The 19844-nt window shown below is 42.7% G+C and overlaps 1 protein-coding gene across 3 annotated transcripts in view; it reads left to right on the top strand.

Annotated features, from left to right (window-relative positions):
* Positions 1-19844, top strand: part of UST (uronyl 2-sulfotransferase) — a 321381-nt gene that overhangs the window by 123445 nt on the left and 178092 nt on the right. For all 3 annotated transcript variants that reach the window (XM_006080287.3, XM_044924120.1, XM_044924119.1), the window contains exon 2: positions 12917-12960. In XM_006080287.3, coding sequence (XP_006080349.1) covers positions 12917-12960 — 44 coding nt within the window. The remainder of the gene's footprint in view (positions 1-12916; positions 12961-19844) is intronic.

Raw genomic sequence — 19844 nt, 5'->3', positions numbered from 1 at the left:
TCCTATGAGATGAGGTTTATTCTTCCTGCTTTTCCCCTGTGAGGAAAGTAAAACCCAGAAACTTCAAGACCTAGCTCAAGGTCACATTCAGGAAGTAGATTGCCACCTCGGATTGATGTGCTTCAAAAACCCACATTCTTTCTCCTGTATTCAGTACTTTGGCTCATCTTTGGCAAAGGATATCTGATTTTTAGGCACTTATTTGTTTTTATGGGGAAGGAGGGGTGTTTATATGGGCCTACAGAGTAATATATAGAGGTATGCTGCCCCTTTTTTATCTTCCAATATTATAGTTCCATGAACCACAAAATCTCGCCTAAATCCTATTAAATCTGATACAAAATAGAACTAGAGAGATGATAGAAAAGGGAGTGATGCTGAATTTATTGAAACTCACCATTTTTAAATAGAGACCGCCAGGCTCATGCATTTGATTGCCATTTAATTTTGTGAGGATTACTGCTCTGAATGACTTCAGTGGTTCCTGCTGCTCTATTAAAAATCCTCTTTTACATTTGAAGACCTAACAAACAGGAAACTATGATCTCTTCCTTGTGTTACTCAAAAGTTGATATGAAAGTATAATCCCAGATGGGATAGTTCAGTCTGCACTACAACATCTGTGGAAGACCGACGTCCCCATGAAAGCCGTTTCATCCACATGCTTTCTAAGTCAGCATCAGCATTTATGAGCACTCTTCGACTCTCTCATTTGTGTGCATATCATTGTAGTGTGGTTTATTTGAAACACCCTGTAGAGTGCTCTTTCATACTCATTTCCCTACAGCATGAAAAGAATTGGCAAGTGACTAGTAATTCTCTGTCAAACATATGACTGTTTCATTTAGAATATAGAGGACACAGATGCTCATTTACCAGCGGCCTCAGGCCATGGCCCAGGAGCCCATCAAGCAGAAGACAGAACTAGCAATGGATTTTTTTAATCCATTAAAAAATATGTATGTGTTAATACCAACCTCTAACAAATTAGTGGTTCATCACTCAGCGAGTTATTCATAGGACATCACCAAGGCCCACTGATGACTTTCCCATGGTGTTTCCCTACCTAGTCTTCACAGAGTCCTTCCATCTCGATTCTGGGTTCCCCTTCCCTCCAGGCTCACAGTGGTGCCATTTTTGCACACACAGCAGTCGCAGAAAACTTTCCCATCTGCCTACTGTTCCACTGCATAGAGCCCTAAGATAGTATGGACTGGAATTCCTTTGAGCTTGAACCCAACTTCAAGTCCAGCTCTGACACCTCTATACATTTGACCTTGGGCTCAGGTCTTCTCTGTGGAAAGGGACCCTCTGTCCTGCTGACCTCCTAGGGTTGATGGGGGTGGGAGCTGCTGAAAAAGAAGGTCTTTTCAGGTGTGCCCCAAAGCCCTAGGAATCTTTGCACAAAGTTCCTTCTGCTTCTTAAATGAGACTTTGTCTTCTGATCTTTATTTCAAGGTCATAGAACATCCTTAACTTAGACTCATCGCCCTCTTTGACTGCACTCCTTCTCTTCCTTGAGTTAAGGAAACTCTGTTGTTCCTTCTCATTCTGCCCTGTACTTCACCCCTTACAAGAGTCATCACAAACAACTGAAGACTTATTTTGTAATCATTTGTTTAATGTCTATCATTCATTTTTATTGCAGACTTCAGAGGGCCAGTGCTATGGACTGTTTATATACTCCTATACATATTGAAGCCCTATGCATTTATATACTCCTATACATATTGAAGCCCTGTGCATTTATATACTCCTATCAGGTCAGGAAGCAACAGTTAGAACTGGACATGGAACAACAGACTGGTTCCAAATAGGAAAAGGAGTACATCAAGGCTGTATATTGTCACCCTGCTTATTTAACTTCTATGCAGAGTACATCATGAGAAACGCTGGACTGGAAGAAACACAAGCTGGAATCAAGATTGCCGGGAGAAATATCAATAACCTCAGATATGCAGATGACACCACCCTTATGGCAAAAAGTGAAGAGGAACTAAAAAGCCTCTTGATGAAAGTGAAAGAAGAGAGTGAAAAAGTTGGCTTAAAGCTCAACATTCAGAAAACGAAGATCATGGCATCCGGTCTCATCACTTCATGGGAAACAGATGGGGAAACAGTGGAAACAGTGTCAGACTTTATTTTTTTTGGGCTCCAAACTCACTGCAGATGGTGACTGCAGCCATGAAATTAAAAGACGCTTACTCCTTGGAAGGAAAGTTATGACCAACCTAGACAGCATATTAAGGAAGCAGAGACATTACTTTGTCAACAAAGGTCCATCTAGTCAAGGCTATTGTTTTTCCAGTAGTCATGTATGGATGTGAGAGTTGGACTATAAAGAAAGCTGAGCACCGAAGAATTGATGCTTTTGAACTGTGGTGTTGGAGAAGACTCTTGAGAGTCCCTTGGACTGCAAGGAGATCCAACCAGTCCGTTCTGAAGGAGATCAGCCCTGGGGTTTCTTTGGAAGGAATGATGCTAAAGCTGAAACTCCAATACTTTGGCCACCTCATGCGAAGAGTTGACTGATTGGAAAAGACTCTGATGCTGGGAGGGATTGGAGGCAGGAGGAGAAGGGGACGACAGAGGATGAGATGGCTGGATGGCATCACTGACTCGATGGACGTGAGTCTGAGTGAACTCCGGGAGTTGGTGATGGACAGGGAGGCCTGGTGTGCTGCGATTCATGGGGTCGCAAAGAGTCGGACACGACTGAGTGACTGAACTGAACTGATACATATTATATACAAAATGAAGTCCTGCCCCTAATTTGATGGCATTTGGAGATGGGGATTTCATATGGTAATCAGGTTTAGATGAGGTCATGAAGATGGGGCCCCCATGATGGGAGTAGTGCCTTAATTTGAAGAGGAAGAGACCAGAGCCCTGGCTGTCCACCACGTGAGGCCACAGCAGGAAACACAGCCATCTCCAAGTCAGGAGGAACCCTGGACCACGATGGACCCTGATCTTAAGCTTCTAGCCTCCAGAACTGTCAGAGATAAATGCTTGTTGTTTAAGCCACCCAGTCTGTAGCAATTTATTATAGCAGGTCTGAACTAAGACAGGCAGGGTTCCTATCTTTTTACTCAGGCCTGTATCACTATGCATAGTGCCTGGCATCAAGTAAGCACTTGATAAGTGTTTGATGGATGAATTTGTGAGTGTCCTGCCTGCATGTTGCTCGGAAGCATGAGCAACTCCACCCTCTCCAGTCCACTCCATCCCGGAGAAGCCCAAGACTGATCAGCCTGAGATGCCCAGAGAGCTAACAGGCCAGTATTTCAAAGTACCTGTGTCTCCCAGACTGGAATCTCTGAGTAGGTAGGGAGTGTGTGGTGAGCAAAAGAGCTTCAGAATCAGGCAGCTGGACTCAGACCCAGGAGCGCCTGCTGATGAGCTGTTTGAGGTGATGCAGGTCACTTCACCTCCCCTGTCTCAGTGTTCTCTGCTGTAAAATGGGCATGACAGTAGTTCTTGCCTCAGAGGTTGTCATAGGAACAAAGTGGTATGAGGTCTTTTGAGTGCTTAGCACAGACCCCAGGTCAGCATTGATGTGAACCATCAATGACGATATGAAAGGTACAGATTTTTCGGGCCTTGTTCTGTTTCTCCCAGGGTAGTTTCTTAGTTGTCTTTGTCCTGCTCATCTTCCACTACATTCTTTAGGGGTTCTTTATGTGGTAAGCGTATGATGGAAAATATCCATCCTCATGGTGGCTAGGTCCTGGAAGAAGATTATCTGACTCTGATTAGAGCCTTGGAGTATGCAGGGCTGGGCTGCTCTCCCACTGGGTGTGTTATAGTCACAGAGGTGGAATCAGCTGACTGTAGTAATTACTTTGGGAGGAAAATCTAATGGAATGAAACAGAAACCTAAATGATTCCATCTCTCTTTTATACTTTATTCCTACCTGCATAAGATCATATAATACAATTATGATGATTCCCTGAGCTAGTTCAGCAATAATTCTTATTTATATTTAGGTAGTTATTATCACAATACTACACTGATCATTTGATTCCAAAAGTAATTTCCTTCTACAAAGGTACCCTTGACATCCTATAATGCATATTAAGATTTAATGGGGGGATAAACAAGGCAGTAGGTTTGATGTATTAAAAAACAAGGCAGTGATTTTGAGCCTGGAATACACAGAGGAAAGCATTCATTTGCTTTTAAAATTAATTAGAAATGAAAGCCACTTTCTAAATCATAACTGATAACAATTTGTATTTTTTTTCAGGGTCTGGAATGCTCATTTTTATCATTTAAGCTTAAGAAGGTATTTGTAGGATTTTTTTTTTTTTTTTTTTTTGCTTTGTTAACCGGTTGGGGTGAACATTCAGGATTTTTTAAAAAGGCATTTAATATTTTTGTAAATGTATTTAAGTATTCTTAGTTAATAAAGCCATTTGTTTTAATTTAGTGGAAAATAATTTTACTAGAGCTTAAATAAAGTTGTGCAAGCAATGCTCCTCCATTACAGGGTCTCTGGGACTGTGTTAATTATAAGAAATGGAGCTATTGGAGACCATTACCGACCACACAAACTCCTCATTGTTAACCACGGCTGGTGCGCGCTGACAGCTGCCTCTTAGGGAAATGTAACCCATGGTTAACGGTGGAAAGTGTGGCATTAGCATAATTTTTTGGCAAGGACTGAGCTGGGGCTGCAGCACTGCCTTCCACCTCGACTCTGTCATTACTGTATCTTATCAGAGACCCAGACTCTAGGGGGAAGATGAAGCCATGTGATTGTGCTATAGGTAACCAAAACCCTGTGTGAAATGCCCATGTCTAAATAAAAGAAGAAAGGATTTCAGTTGCTTATGATAATGATTTTAAAAGGGTCCCTGGAAGAAAGACTCTGAAAAGAATCTCTGGTGTTTGAACAAAATTGACATCATGTAGAGGTGGCTTTTTTTGACATTGACACTAATGCATGTTATGGTTTCTATAAGAGGAATTCGAATTTAAACAGTTTTATTCTTCAGGGACCAATTCAGACAAAAATAGATCTGCTAATGTAAGACTTAGAGTCAAGAATAAATTACACCCCCTGAAGGTTCTCTAAGTTCATTTGCACATTACTAAAGGTACTTCAAATAGTTGGGAATGAATTTTTGTATATTTCAGAGAACATATCAAGCCAGTGTTGAAAAGTAATAGAAAATATCAAATAGTAACTAGTGGTAAAAAAGCTACCTGCCATCTACAAGTAATAAATGCTGGACAGGATGTGGAGAAAAGTGAACCCTCTTACACTGTTGGTGGGAATGCAAACTAGTACAGCCACTATGGAGAACAGTGTGGACATTTCTTAAAAAACTGGAAATAGGACTGCCTTATGACCCAGCAATCCCACTGCTGGGCATACACACTGAGGAAACCAGAATTGAAAGAGACACGTGTACCCCAGTGTTCATCGCAGCACTGTTTATAATAGCCAGGACATGGAAGCAACCTAGATGTCCATCAGCAGATGAATGGATAAGAAAGCTATGGTACCTATACACAGTGGAGTATTACTCAGCCATGAAAAAGAATACATTTGAATCAGTTCTAATGAGGTGGATGAAACTGGAGCCTATTATACAGAGTGAAGTAAGCCAGAAAGAAAAACACCAATACAGTATACTAACGCATATATATGGAATTTAGAAAGATGGTAACAATAACCCTGTACGAGACAGCAAAAGAGACACTGATGTATAGAACAGTCTTATGGACTCTGTGGGAGAGGGAGAGGGTGGGATGATTTGGGAGAATGGCATTGAAATATGTATAATATCATATATGAAACGAGTCACCAGTCCAGGTTCGATGCACGATACTGGATGCTTGAGGCTGGTGCACTGGGACGACCCGGAGGGATGGTATGGGGAGGGAGGAGGGAGGAGGGTTTAGGATGGGGAACACGTGTATGCCTGTGGTGGATTCATTTCAATATATGGCAGAACCAATACAATATTGTAAAGTTTAAAAAAAAAAAAAGCTACCTGCCAATTCAGGAGATGCAAGAGACACAGGTTCGATCCCTGGGTTGGGAAGATCACCTGGAGGGGGAAAACGGCAACCCACTCCAATATTCTTGCCTGAAAAATTCTATGGGCAAGAGGAGCCTGGGAGGCTATAGTTGGAGTCAAAAGAGTCGGACACAACTGAGCACACATTTTATAATAATGTTCGTTCTTGATAGGATAAGCTACTCCCTTGGCTGAGATTCTCTTTGCTTTTGTCAATAATAAATAATATTATAAGCTTGAATATGAATGATACAATTGGTTAATAGAAGATAAGGAAGTGGCTACCATTCACTGAGCACTTACTGTGCGCCAGGCAGGCACTATGCTTAATGCTTTATACACATCTTGTTTCTCTATCATAAAACCCTATTACTTAGGTGCTATTCTGTCCTCAGTTGCAAATGGGGACATGAATCCTCAGGGAGACTGAGCGTTATTTCCAAGGTCACTCTGTCAGTAAGGAGTAGGACTTGACATCTGAACCCAGGTCTCTGTGTTCTGGCGCCTGCAGGACTTCCTTGGCCATCCCTGGGCTTCCGTCCCTGTTTCAGTGACAGTCGCTTCTATTAGCAGCGTCTTCCTGAGTCTATTAAACAATCCCCTGGGGCTCCTTTCCATTCTCCCTCTGACATAGGAGCGACTGTTGCTATTTAAAGCAGAGGGCACATTGACAATTCTGTTCAATAGTCCTTCAATGTCTGTGCTTCTGGCAGTTTCTCTGTCTGGCTGTGTTGGTCTCTGTTGGGTTCACGTGGATGTGGCAGGGAGCTTCTCTGTGTCGGCCAGATCCCCTCACTTCCGCTCCACTCCAGGACCCCAGCCTGGAAAGACAGGCAGCCTCAATGGGACCAGTGTCTTTGCTTCAGATTTTCCAAAGGCATTTTCCTTCCAGATCTTTGTGGGCCCTTAAAGCGTGTGTAGGGATCAAGCATCAGTGTCTCTAGGACTGAGGAAACAGCCCTGTTGGTTTAAGTCGAGTGCAGTCTGGGGATTCTCCGGGCAGAAAGAGGATTATGCATTTATCTCCCTTTCTACTGTGAAACAGGAGGGTCAGCAGAACGATACAGGTGAATAGGAACATATCTGTGCAGGAACAAATATATTCTGAAAGTATAAGTTCAGAAGATTATTCTTCAGAAGATTTGTGGAGTCCCAGAAAGGTCTGGGGGCAACCCATGTGGTTTAAAGGGTAATCTCTGTGCCCAGAGGTGCCATGTGCCAGCCGACTTCCAGGCAGCCCATGAGCCCGCCTGACTCCCTGGAGCTGGAGCTAACTGGAACTCTCTGGTCGGCCCTTCTGTGATCATCTGCCCTCTCTCTGGGTTCTCCTTTGGCGTGAAATTCATGTTGCTTCCCAGGTGGCTCAGTGGTAAAGAATCCACCTGCCAATGCAGGAGACTCAGGTTCAATCCCTGGGTCAAGAAGATCCCCTGAAGAAGGAAATGCCAACCCACTCCACTATTCTTATTGGGAGAATTCCATGGATAGTGAAGCCTGGTGGGCTACAATCCATAGGGTTGCAAAGAGTCAGACACGACTGAGCGACTGAGCATGCGTGCATGTTGTAGAATCTCTCCCCAGAAATGATAGAGGGGACCCATGATTAAGATCTCCCTGAATAAGATCTTTGCTCTTTCATTTCTGAAAATGAGATTCGGCCTGAATTAAGAACTCGAATCTCTGCTTTGTAGCTCAGTGATTCTCAATCCTAGACCAGATATTAGAATTATATGAAGAACTTGAAAATACCAGTTGCCAAATGACTTGTCCCCAAATAATTAAATTGGAATACTTAAGGATGGTGCCTGGCATCAATATTCCTTAAAAACTATTGCAGCGGAATGTGCACTAATGGAGAGGCGGTGAGGGGTCTTGCGCTGCTGCTCCTCGTACAGCTTGTACTGCTGCAGCTTCCGAGGCGCTCAGTATGTACAAGTTTTGTTCGAGGCTTTTTCATAGAATGAGCTTACCCTCATGTACTCCTTACAGTGAACTGTAAGCTTATTTTGTTTCTCTAGATGTGTATATGGAAAACTTTGAGGAGGTAGAGCAGTTTATTCAGAGGGGAATGGCACTTTTTGGAGATATTCTTTATTATGAAAGTGAGACTTCACCTGCTCATCTAGGTGCACTGTATCTGGTTTTTCGTAACATTGTTCTAGTAAGTGCACAAAGAGTAACTCCTGGGTATTTGGACTTAACACCTTTGCACATAATACACGTGGTCTTTCATTTATATTAACAATATCAACAGTCTTGCTGGGAGGTCTCCACCAGGAAAAGCCAGGGAGTAGGGTGAGATGTAGAATGTGTTCTGACTTAGCTGGTCCGAAAGTCTGAGATCACTTGTTCTAGTGAGGGCATTTCTAAAACCATGAAACCACCTTGCCAGTGGTTTTGGTATATAGCTAGATCAGTTTTAACCCACATATAGAGCCACAAAACCACTACCAACATCAAGGCTGTTGTTGTTGTTTAGTTGCTAAGTCACGCCCCACTCTTTGCGACCCCATGGACTGCAGCGTGCCAGGCTTCCCTGTCCTTCACTATGTCCTGAATTTGCTCAAATTCATGTCTGTTGAGTTAGCGATGCTATCTAACCATCTCATCCTCTGCCACCTCCTTCTCCTTTTACCTTTAGTCTTTCCCAGCATCAGGGTCTTTTCCAATGAGTTGGCTCTTCACATCAAGTGGCCAGAGTATTGGAGTTTCAGCTTCAACATCAGTCCTTCCAATGAATATTTAGGGTTGACTTCCTTTTGGATTGACTGCTTTGATCTCCTTACTGTCCAAGGAATTCTCAAGAGTCCTCTCCAATACCACAGTTCAAAAGCGTCAATTCCTCCGCGCTCAGCCATCTTTATGGGCATAGATCAGCAAGTAGAGTTCAGAGGACTGAAGTGTTGCTTCCTATCAGTACCACCCTGCTTCCTCCGCCCACCTGAGCAGACTCCACAAACTTGGCTTTCTGTAAGAGATTTATCTACATGCCAGCCTGAGTATGCGATTTCTTGGCAGTTTGGAGATAGGTCCTTCAGAAAGTTTGACTGATGGTAGGAGTGGAACCATGTGGGGTGTATACCTTTCTTTCTTTCCCTAACTTGACCACATACTGTAATCCTTGATCCCAAAGGAAGGACTTGAGACCCAAAAAGGAGGCTGAAATCAGAGCTCTGAAAGTGTGGGTTAGTTTCTGGGAAGAAATGAAATGATACACCCCTACAGGACCCCAAAGATTACATGGATTGGAGACTGGGAGTGGAGGTGGGTGACAGGTAAGCTTTTGTCCTCTGTCCTGGCCCCAGACCCTCGTCTGCCTTGCTCACCTTTTCTTTTGATTTGCATTGTGAGCTCTAAGCTCAGAGGCCCCAGGGCTGGGGTCTGCCCTCCCTTCTCCACCACTTGACACCCTCCATAGAATCCTCTCTAAGACAGAGCAGCAAGAAGCCTCTTTGATGCCTGGGAGCCTGTTCAGGGAAGCGCGTTTTGGTAACAGCCCTCATCCTTTGATCTCCACAGCCCACAAGTTACCAACTTCAGGTTTGAAAATCCTGACAATCTCGTTTATTTTGCACTCTGAAAGCGTAAGATCTTAGGATGAAAAGCTCTACCTTAAACACCAAAAAATAATAACACTTATACCCTAGGAGGATAAAAACCTGGTATCTCCAGCTAAAGAGATGTTTTTTATTCGTGTAGCTTTTCATTTCCGTTTCCATACCTCTGCTACAAGTACACCGCCCTCGGAACCTCTGTGTTCTAATAAAGCACAGGAACGTAGGTGTAGATGGAAGCCTGGGGGGGCCGCTGGCGGCGGGAACAATGAGGTCCATGGTTCAGTGCCAGCCCTGGTCAGCCCTGGTCATTTCTTTATGTAGAAAGAAGTGATGTCTTATGATGAGGGAGGGAGGGAAGGAAAGAAGAAGGAGCTGACAAAGCAGGGACATTTGACCTGAGCCTGAGCAAAGTGGGTGGACAAGAGCTTTTTCTGGTAGAGGAAAGAGCCAGTTCAAAAGGTCCCTAGTTGACAATAGATTCCTGCATCCTGGAGCAGAGAAAAGGCTGTTGTGTTGGTGGCAAGTGTGGCAGGAGACAGGGCCTGAGTCATGTAGGATTAGAGACCATGGTACGGAATTGATTATTTTGTTCTTAGAGAAATAGATTTTAAGCAGAGGGCTAACATGGCCAGATTAATAAGGTTAAAAGATCCCTCTGGTTGCTGTGTGGTAGGGGAGAAAATTGACAATCAATGAAGAGAAGGCTTGTCCCTCTCTGGTGGCCCAGAGGGGTTGGTGAGAAGTGGTCTGACTTAAGTAATATTTTGAAAGCTGAGCCAACAGGGTTTGCAAATAGGTTGGTATGGATGGGAGAGGGGAAAGAGATGGATCAAAGCTGACAAAGGCTTTGAAGCCTGTCTTGGAAGGAATGTGTTGCGTAGCCCGATATAGAAGACAAGAAAAATAGTGATTTGGGAGACATAGTAGAAGCAAATAAAGAGTTCTGTTGGGACTTCCCTGGTGATTCAGTGGTTAAGAATCCACCTTGCAATGCAGGGACTTGGGTTTGAACCCTGATCAGAGAACTAAGATCTCACATGCAGGTGAGTATCTAAGCCCAAGCGCTGCAACTACTGAGCCCCTGTGCCACTGCTAAAGAGCCTGTGTCCCGCAACAAAAGATCCCACATGATGCAAGGGAGTCTGTGAAGCACAACTGAGACCTGATCCAGCCAAATAAACAAATGATTAATTAATTAATTAATAAAAAGAGCTTTGTTTGGATGGTGAGATGTGAGATGCCTGTAGACATCCAGGCTGAGGTGCTAAAGAATCAGTGGATACACATGTCTGGAATCCAAGGGAGTAGTTAGGCATTGAAATCATTCATTTCAGGAGTTCCTGGGCACTTTGGTTTTTACAGAGACTTCCCATATTTTAGAAGCGTGTAGCAGTTGATTCCTGGGATGAACACCTGGAGAAGATGCTGGAACGTGTTGGGATTCCTCACATTCCTCCTGGGGAAAACACATTTACATGATGAGCAGGCGGGACCCTCTGCAGCCATCCTGACCACTTACGGTGGAGTCCCTCTGAGTATGTTGCTATACTTAGGCAACCATTTTTCTGTATTCTTTTCTGCACATCTTCTTTCCTAAGTCATATATATATATATCAACTTCCTATTCAAGTATGTTCCCCGTGGAGTGCTGCACAATAATTAAGATCTAGAAAATTATGAACCCTGTTCACATTTCCAAGTTTCCTGAAAGTAACCCAGTCACAAGCATTTCAGGTGTTTGTGTGTGAGTGTCATATACATGAAAATTTGACCCCACTGTCCTTCTTATACAAACAGCCAGTTAGATTACAGTCATTGTACACATCATGTAAATAGTAAATCAGAAGACTAGGAAGAAACAGGGGTTGGATAATGCCTCAGAAAGGGAAAAAAAAAATCTATAAGCCAAACAGCATTTATTTATTACGTTTAGATAAGTTTCCCCACTTGAACTGTCCCTAGCTTAAACTTTGCTTCCCCTTTTTATTCCTACTTATTAAGTTCCTTTTGCCATCTCCTGAAAAAAGCACCTTTTATTGACCTTATTCCCTAATCTGCTGTCTTCTGTAAGTCTCCTGGCATTTTGAATATTTCCTACATTTTGCTCTGTTAGAAAGTCTGGTCATCTTCACTTTCCCGCTAAACTCACCACATCGCCGGCTCCCCTACACAGTCAAACACGGTGCCAGCTGGTAACACTGGTGGTACCCAGGCTGCGCAGAAGCAGGAGACAGAAACACTCCAGGTGGGCTTTTCAGAAGAGCAGGTGCCAAGCACCTTCTGGAAAAACCAGTCTCCCTTCCTATCTGCAGCTTAACCGCTGTGGGTCTGTGAGCAAGTTACTGGGTTTCTCCAGGCCTCTGTTCTCTTCTTGGTAAATGGGAATCATTCTAACCCACTTCTGATGTTTGAGTTAAGTGAATGAATACCTTTAAAACACTTAGTAGAGTACTTGCTACCCAGAAGGAATTCAGTAAGCTTTAGTTCCTATCAGAAACCCCGAGTCTTTATCCCTCAGGAAACAATAACCACATACTCTGAAAACACACACATACCACTAAGTGGCTATTAGCGAAGACAAATCAAGCTTCGGAAGCAAGCTAGACTGAAAAGATGAAGGGAAATTGATAATCAAGACAAAGTAGAGAAACAATGCAGCGGTTCTCCAAGTGTGGTTTCCGGACCCGCAGCATCACGTGGGAGCTTGGTAGCAATGCAGATTCTCAGAGCTACTGTGTTGCTAGTGGTAAAGAACCTGCCTGCTAATGCAGGAGACATAAGAGACATGGGTTTGATCCCTCGTTTGGGAAGATCTCCTGGAGGAGGGCATGGCAGCCCCCTCCAGTATTCTTGGCTGGAGAATCCCATGGACAGAGGAGCCTGGCAGGCTACAGTCCACAGGGTCACAAAGAGTTGTACACGACTAAAGCGACTTAGCATGCGCATGGGCACTGAATCAGAACTCTGAGAGTGGGATCAGGCAATCTGAGTGTTAGCAGCCTCTGCAGGTAATTCTGATGTGTGTTGAAGCTGGAAAACCACTGGCCTAAAGTAAACCTAGCAGATATTGGGTGGGGAATAATGGTCCATGTCTGTGTGCATACACACTGTGCTTGGTAGAATTTTTGTAGCTGTTGAAGCTATTAACCAAGCCTGGTAGTATCAGCAAAATATCACCAAACTGGAGATTAATTACCCATTTTCCTTTGGTACTGTTGTCTGAATAGAAATATAACGAAAATACTTATTTTCCACGACTTTGCACTCAATTCATTTGTGGTTGAAAACTATTAAGTCATCAACTTTTTCTTCTTTTTTTTTTCTAGGAAATTCCACCTACTTGGATGACCATGGACCACCTCCTAGTAAGGTAAGATCTTTGCTTATGCTATAAAAACCCCTTTTTCTTCTCTCAGTACCTATAGCCTCCAACAACCCAACCACATCCCTCTTGGCCCGGAGTTGTTCATAAGAAGATAGTAGGTACGGGCGTCAAGTTCATCTTTGATTAATAGTGAGTAGAAAAAGGAAGCATTCAAAGAATATAAAAATGGGTAAAAATAATGTTGGTATGTTAACATCTTTTCACCCTTGTTTCTTACTTCTAGCAGGATGGAAATGAATCCCAGAATCGATGAGGCCAGGGTTCCAGATAAAGGTCCCTTGAGTGTCCCCTGAGGGAGCAGGAGGCAATGTTTATTTCATCAGTAGCTGTTGCTCTCCCAGGCAGGGGAGCCTCAGGGCTGAGTTAGGACTTCTGGCTGCTTCTCCTGGTTGCTGCCTCCTTTGCCCCTGTATCCTTGCTGGCCCATGATGTGGGTGTCCACAACCCAGCCCCCTCATGCCTTCAGGCCTTGGGCCAGACTCATGTCTGCCCCTTCCTCCTTGGCTTGGCTTACCTGGGCTACTCCACTCAGGGTTCAGTCCCCTGGGGCCAGCCTTCTCCGCCAGTGTCCTTTCAAGCCTGGCCTGGCCTGGCTGGCACAACCACTTCTGCTCTTAGAAGCAATATTGGCATGATTTGTAAGGGTCAGAACTATCCAGTGAAGTGTAGTTCCCCGCAACTATCTACTTTCTTAACCTCAATGAAAACCAAATATTAATCTACTGAAAAAGGAGAAAAATATAGATGCTCTTTGACCACTTAAGGTGATATCACCAAGGTGCAGTTGTAAGTACATAGTGAGAAAATCAAGCACTCATCTTAGAGGCTGGAAATGTACTATAAAACTGGTTTTTGAATTTATGGGATCTAAAGAAGAACTCTACCATGTTTAAGACCACGGGCTTTGGAATAAGGTATTTCTAGAGTTGGTAGAACTCTAGATAGAGTTCTACTGCTATCAGCATATGACATTGAACAGATAACTTGATATGTCAAGCCTCAATTTTTTTGATGTGCAAAGTGGGTTAAAAATATGACCCACAGTAAGGGCATCTAAAAAGACTGAACGAGTTGATATATGACAAGCCCTCAGCACCTAGCATGTGATAAGTGTTAAATAAACGGTAGCTAGTGTTAACTAGACTGGAATAGCATTAAGATTATTGATGAATGGTACAATGAAATTTATCACAGTGGTGAATGGTGTATCACTTGGTCCACTGCATATATACTGAATGCCTGTGACGCTGCAGGCACTAGGAATACAGATAGGAAACAAAACAAGAACAACGACAAGGCGGTTCCTACCCTGGAGAAACAAAGGAATATAGAGGATTAGACACCATCTGAGGATAAGGAGTACATCTAGCTCATCTCAGTATCCTCACATCCTTGGGTTTAGCCTCGATGCATGGAGAGGCGCATCCTGACTATTCATTAATTTTCACTGAACTGGACCACGGGATCCAGAGCTGGAATCTGAATTAGGTCTCCTGGCTCCCATCCCAGGTTCTTTCCACTCGGCCAGTATTCTCAAACTTTAGCTTGCATCAGGATTTCCTGGAGGCTTGTTCAAACACGGATTTCCAGGCCCATACCCCTAAGTGTCTGATGCAGTAGGTCCAGGGTGGGATGGGAGAATTTGCATCTTTAACCAGCTCCTGAGCGATGGTGAATATCGCACGTCTGGGGACCACATTTGAGATCCACTGCTCTAAAACCATGAATATCAAGAAAATCGGTTCCCTGGACACTTTCTGTGTTATTTTTACTGCCAATAGCCTAGAGAGAGTGGCATGGCTTCTTGCGTAAAGGCTATTAATTAATAATGATGACTCACCATTGTAACCTTTCTTGTGGTGAAAACATATTTTCTTTGGTCAATAACCTATCCCGGAGGGAAAATAAGTGGGAGTGGGGAAGGATGGTGTGGACAGCCTGCTAGGTTCCTTCACCCCTTAACTGTGTTTCTCTCCTAAGTTGGGCCAAGTGAGCCTTCCCCACCCCCAGCTCCCTCTGCTCTGCAGGGAAAGGGGCTAGGTGACTCAGCATGTGGGGTCTATTAGCTGTTAGTGGCATGTCAGGCCATTACTTTGGGTTCCAGGTCTGATAAACAGGATTTTACTTGGTCAGAAGACACAGGCCCACTTCTCATAAACAGTCCTTGGTGACTCACCTGGAACTATTCCTTTAACTTGTCTAGGGGCCTTGCTCTTGCCAAGTTGGCCATCTTACCTACTTCTTTGCTAGTCTGGTGGTGCCTGGATTCTGTATTTGCTGGGCTGTCGCCCCTTGATCCCAAAGGGCTTTCCCTGGCTCTGCATTCTCCACTTCCTACTAATCTTCAACCCTCTCTCTTCTGCCACTCCCAACTAAGACTTAACCATGATGCACAAGTCATAGCAGACCATTTTAGGTCACTTTCAGAATAAATCCAGTTTTATAAACTCCACTCAAATTTTAAAATTGTGAGTATGATCTCTTTCAGCCAGCAGAGATTATAGGTAATACAGCAGAGATTATATAATACAGATTCTTTCACTATAACTGTATTTTCATTATCTAGGAGTGGAGTAGCAAAAACCCTCTTTACTTTCTAAGCAGTAGCCAAAATAATAAAAATGAGTAAAAATAATATTGGTACATTAACATCTTTTCATCTGTGCTTATTACCTCTGGCAGAGTGGAAATGAACCCCAGAAGTGATGAGGTCAGAGTTTCAGATAAGGTTCCCTTGAGTGTCCCCCGAGGAGAGGCCTTAGTTATTTAAGTCTGCAGACCACTGATATATTCAGGGACAGGGAATAAGGACTCACACACGTGTGGCCTCCAGAGTGAACCCCCAGTCTGGCAGTAGGAAGCACAACTGAGTCCAGATCCACAGTTTTCGTATTTGTTTAGCACTCAGAAATAACTTTTTGATGCCAAGACTAAAAGAGGTGTGATCTAGATAAAGTAGGATTTTGAAACCCTGAAAATGGACTGAGGTTTACAGGCGAGTTCTCATTTTATTGCAAATTCAGTTCCACAAGTTTCGCATTCCACAAGTAATTACCATTTAGGAATTGGGGTGTGTGCCACATGGCTCATCCAGGGCCCAGGGCTTCATTCGCTCTAGTTTTTTCATAGAAAAGAACCAAATGACTCTGACTTTTACTTGTTTTTCAAATCCACTTTAACCTCCCAGTTTTTGATCTAAGTCATTATTCAAAGGCAGATGTTAATGTTTTCTTTTGTCGACTGCTTTTTACGACCGCTTTGTGTGTACACAGAATTTAGTGGTTGAAGGTTAGAGCCCTACTGAGACTAAACATGGAGGTTTCTGTTGAATGAACTAGAAAGATACTTTTGAGTACAAAAACAGGTGTGACACAACAGTGCAGTGTGATCCCACATCTTAAAACTTGTATGCATACGTCGTGTGTACACAGAGAGAAGCCTGGGAGAATAAAGATGTTTAGTCCGGATGGTGAGATTTTTAGGAGGTTTTTTAACTCATTTCCTTATTTTTTGTATAAATTTGAGTTCATTGAAGTGATGCTTGCTCAGTCTAAAAACTGGGTGGGGCTGGGGGAATGCCACCACCTCCACCCCACCAACCCCGCCAAAGGTGTTGTGAGCTGCTGGCATTGGCAATGATAAATTCTGGAGGTAGCAAAAAGGACACAGATATTATTTCACATATGTTGGGTTCCCAAGTCGGATAGATAAGGAGAGCTGATCTAAGCAACTCAAGCAAAATAAAATCTCTATCCATCACTGATGTCTATCATTTCTTATGTGCCGAGCACTCTGCTAAGCACTTTGCATGGAGGTTTAGTCTCTATAGAACTTACAGGCTTCCCTGGTGGCTCCATGGTAAAGAATCCACCTGCCAATGCAGGAGACGGAGGTTTGATCCCTGGGTTGGGAAGATCCCACATGCTGCGGAACAGCTAAGCCTGTGTGCCGCAACTACTGAGCCTATGCTCTCGAGCCCGGAACCACAACTCCTGAGCCCACGTGCCCCAGCTACCACAGCCTGTGTGTCCTAGAGCCATGCTCTGCAACAGGAGAAGCCACGGCAATGAGGAGCCCTCACACTGCACCTAGAGAGTAGCGCCCACTTGCCACAACTAGAAGAAACCTTACAGCAAAGAGACTCAGCACAACCAAGAATCAATCAATAAATAAAATATTACACATTAGAAAGAAATCTAGAGAAGGGACTGCCCTGGTGGTTCAGTGGTTAAGACTTCACCTTCCAATGCCGGGGTTGCAGGTTTGATCCCTGATTGGGAGCTAAGATTCCACATGCCTGTGACCACAAAACCAAAGCATAAAACAGAACCAATATTGTAACAAATTCAAGAAAAGACTTAAACAGTCCACATCAGAAAAAAAAAAAATCTTTAAAAAGCTCTGGAGAAGAAGTCGTTATTTAATCCTTATTTTGCAGATGAGGGAACTGGATCTTAGGGAGGCTGAAAAACTTGCCGGAGGGATGCACCAAGTATTGGACTTGTGACTCCAGCCCAGGACTGTGTCTCTAGCTCCAGGGTTCACTTTTAACCATTCCAAGATGACTAATTTAATATAAAGACAGTAATGTTTTTGACCTTATTTCTGGAGATTTACCCTTTTATTATATATAAGTTCTCTGGCATTTTAACTAATATGATAAACAAGCTTTAACTCTCAGTATACCAGAAAAATAGTCATCACCGTTTACTATTGGGTCCAATGGAACTTTTAAAAATATCAATCCAGTGAATATTTTTCTTCTTTTTCCTTCCAATCACCATTGTATACATACCCGCCATCAGCATTTGCTCATTTACATACTGTATATAGAGTAATTTTGATATACAGACATTATAAAAGGTGAAAAAAGCCTGTCCCATGTTCATTTAGCAAAATGGGATGGTCTAGGGTTTTTTTTAAGCCTTTTATTTTGTATTGGGGTATAGTTGATTAACGATATTGTAGTAATTTCAGGTGAGTAGCAAAGGGACTCAGCCATACATATACTTGTATCCATTCTCCCCCAAACTCCCCTCAGGATGGTCCAGGTTCTTACTGCAAAATGTAGTTTGTGTGTGTTAGTTGCTCAGTCATGTCTGACTCTTTGTAACCCCATGGGCCGTAGCCCACCAGGCTCTTCTGTCCATGGAATTCTCCAGGCAAGAATAGTAGAGTGGGTTGCCATTCCTTTCTCTAGGGAATCTTCCCTAACCAGGGGTCATACCTGGGCCTCCTGCATTGCAGGCAGATTCTTTACCCTCCGAGCCACCAGGAAAGCCCAAGTATTGTTTGATGAAGTCCTTACCCTTGATGACCAAGTACATGGGAATACCATATTTTCTTTTTGTCCTTAGAAATATGTTGTTCCCTCATAGACATTTTAGCTTGAAAGAATTAATGTAGGATATCATCATCTGAAGACTCATGGTCTGAGGTTTCACGTTCATGATCAATTGAATTTCATCAGCATCTTCAGGGTCTTAAGTGCTGAGCTCTGACTCTGAGCATTCTTTTCTGATTTTTTTAATGCCTGGGAAACCTCTCCAAGCATCGATTTCCTTCTCTTTGTCATCAGAGGCGAGAATGAAACATTCCGAATTCCCCACGCTATTCAATGAATATTAAAAACAAACCACAAAGAGGGTGTTTCCAGTCTTCTGCTAAACCTTTCGTAAAGATGATGCAACACTTTAGGCAGCACAATAAAATATGAAGAGTGAGGCAGTAGTGACAAGTTATTTTCTTTAATGAATCGTTCTAAGCCTGCAGTGTTCAGTACAGGAGCCCTTAGGTTCATATAGCTATTTAAATTAATTAAAATTCAAACAATAAACATTCATTGCTTCAGTTGCCTTAGTCACACATCACGTTCTTTGTAGCCATGTGCAGCGAGTACTACTGTAGTGAGCAACACAGAATAAAACATTTCAGTCATCACTGAGCAGCGTGTGGTTCTAAGCTATTCCATCGTCTTCTATTTTTTTCTATTACTTTAGTCTTTTTAAAGCATACTTGGGAATAATTGATGCATAATTGGTTGGTAATTGTTTTAGGATGATAAACTAGCAAAATGTTTCAAGATATAGGGAGAGAAATCATTTGAGACTCCATAATGGGTCTTAAATTTTTAAAAGAGGCTAGCAGATCCTATTATATGGTAATTACATTATATTACATACTATATATTATTATTATCTAATTATGATTACATTATATGGACCTATTATATGATAATTGCAAGGTAGGGTGAGTTTTATTCTCTTCATTTTTTTAAGAAAAAGTATATTTTCTTTGGAACACCTCTAAGAAAGAATTAAAATCAAGAAATATTAATCCATACAAGTAGTTAGAACTGCTCAAAGAAAAAAAAAATCCCAAAACCTAAAACACTAAAACTGATTCCAGGGAATCCTGATGTTTATTGAGACTTAAGATGGATTACTGACAGCTGCATTTGTATACAAAAGTATTCTGACATATAATGCATATATGTTATTTTTATATGTAAAGTAATATGCTAGCTAATTTAGTATTTGAGATTCTATTTTTAAATGGCTTCATTAGAAAAGGGTTTACAATTTGTTATGCTGTAAAATCTCCAAATAAATGAGAAGTGGTAGTATTAATTGAGGTGACATTTATATGCACTTAGCCGTATCTACTACTACTACTAAGTCGCGTCAGTTGTGTCCGACCCTCAGCGACCCCATGGACTGCAACCTTCCAGGCTCCTCCATCCATGGGATTTTCCAGGCAAGAGTACTAGAGTGGAGTGCCATATCTGGCAATGAACAATTGCTCAATGAAGGTTAGTTCTTACCCACCCCCCCAGGAGCTAATTTCCTGTTGTGTGCTCAGTCACTCAG

Source organism: Bubalus bubalis, chromosome 10 (genome assembly GCF_019923935.1).
Source record: "Bubalus bubalis isolate 160015118507 breed Murrah chromosome 10, NDDB_SH_1, whole genome shotgun sequence".
NCBI classification, from domain to species: Eukaryota; Metazoa; Chordata; class Mammalia; order Artiodactyla; family Bovidae; genus Bubalus; species Bubalus bubalis.
This window is presented reverse-complemented; position numbering and strand designations above follow the sequence as displayed.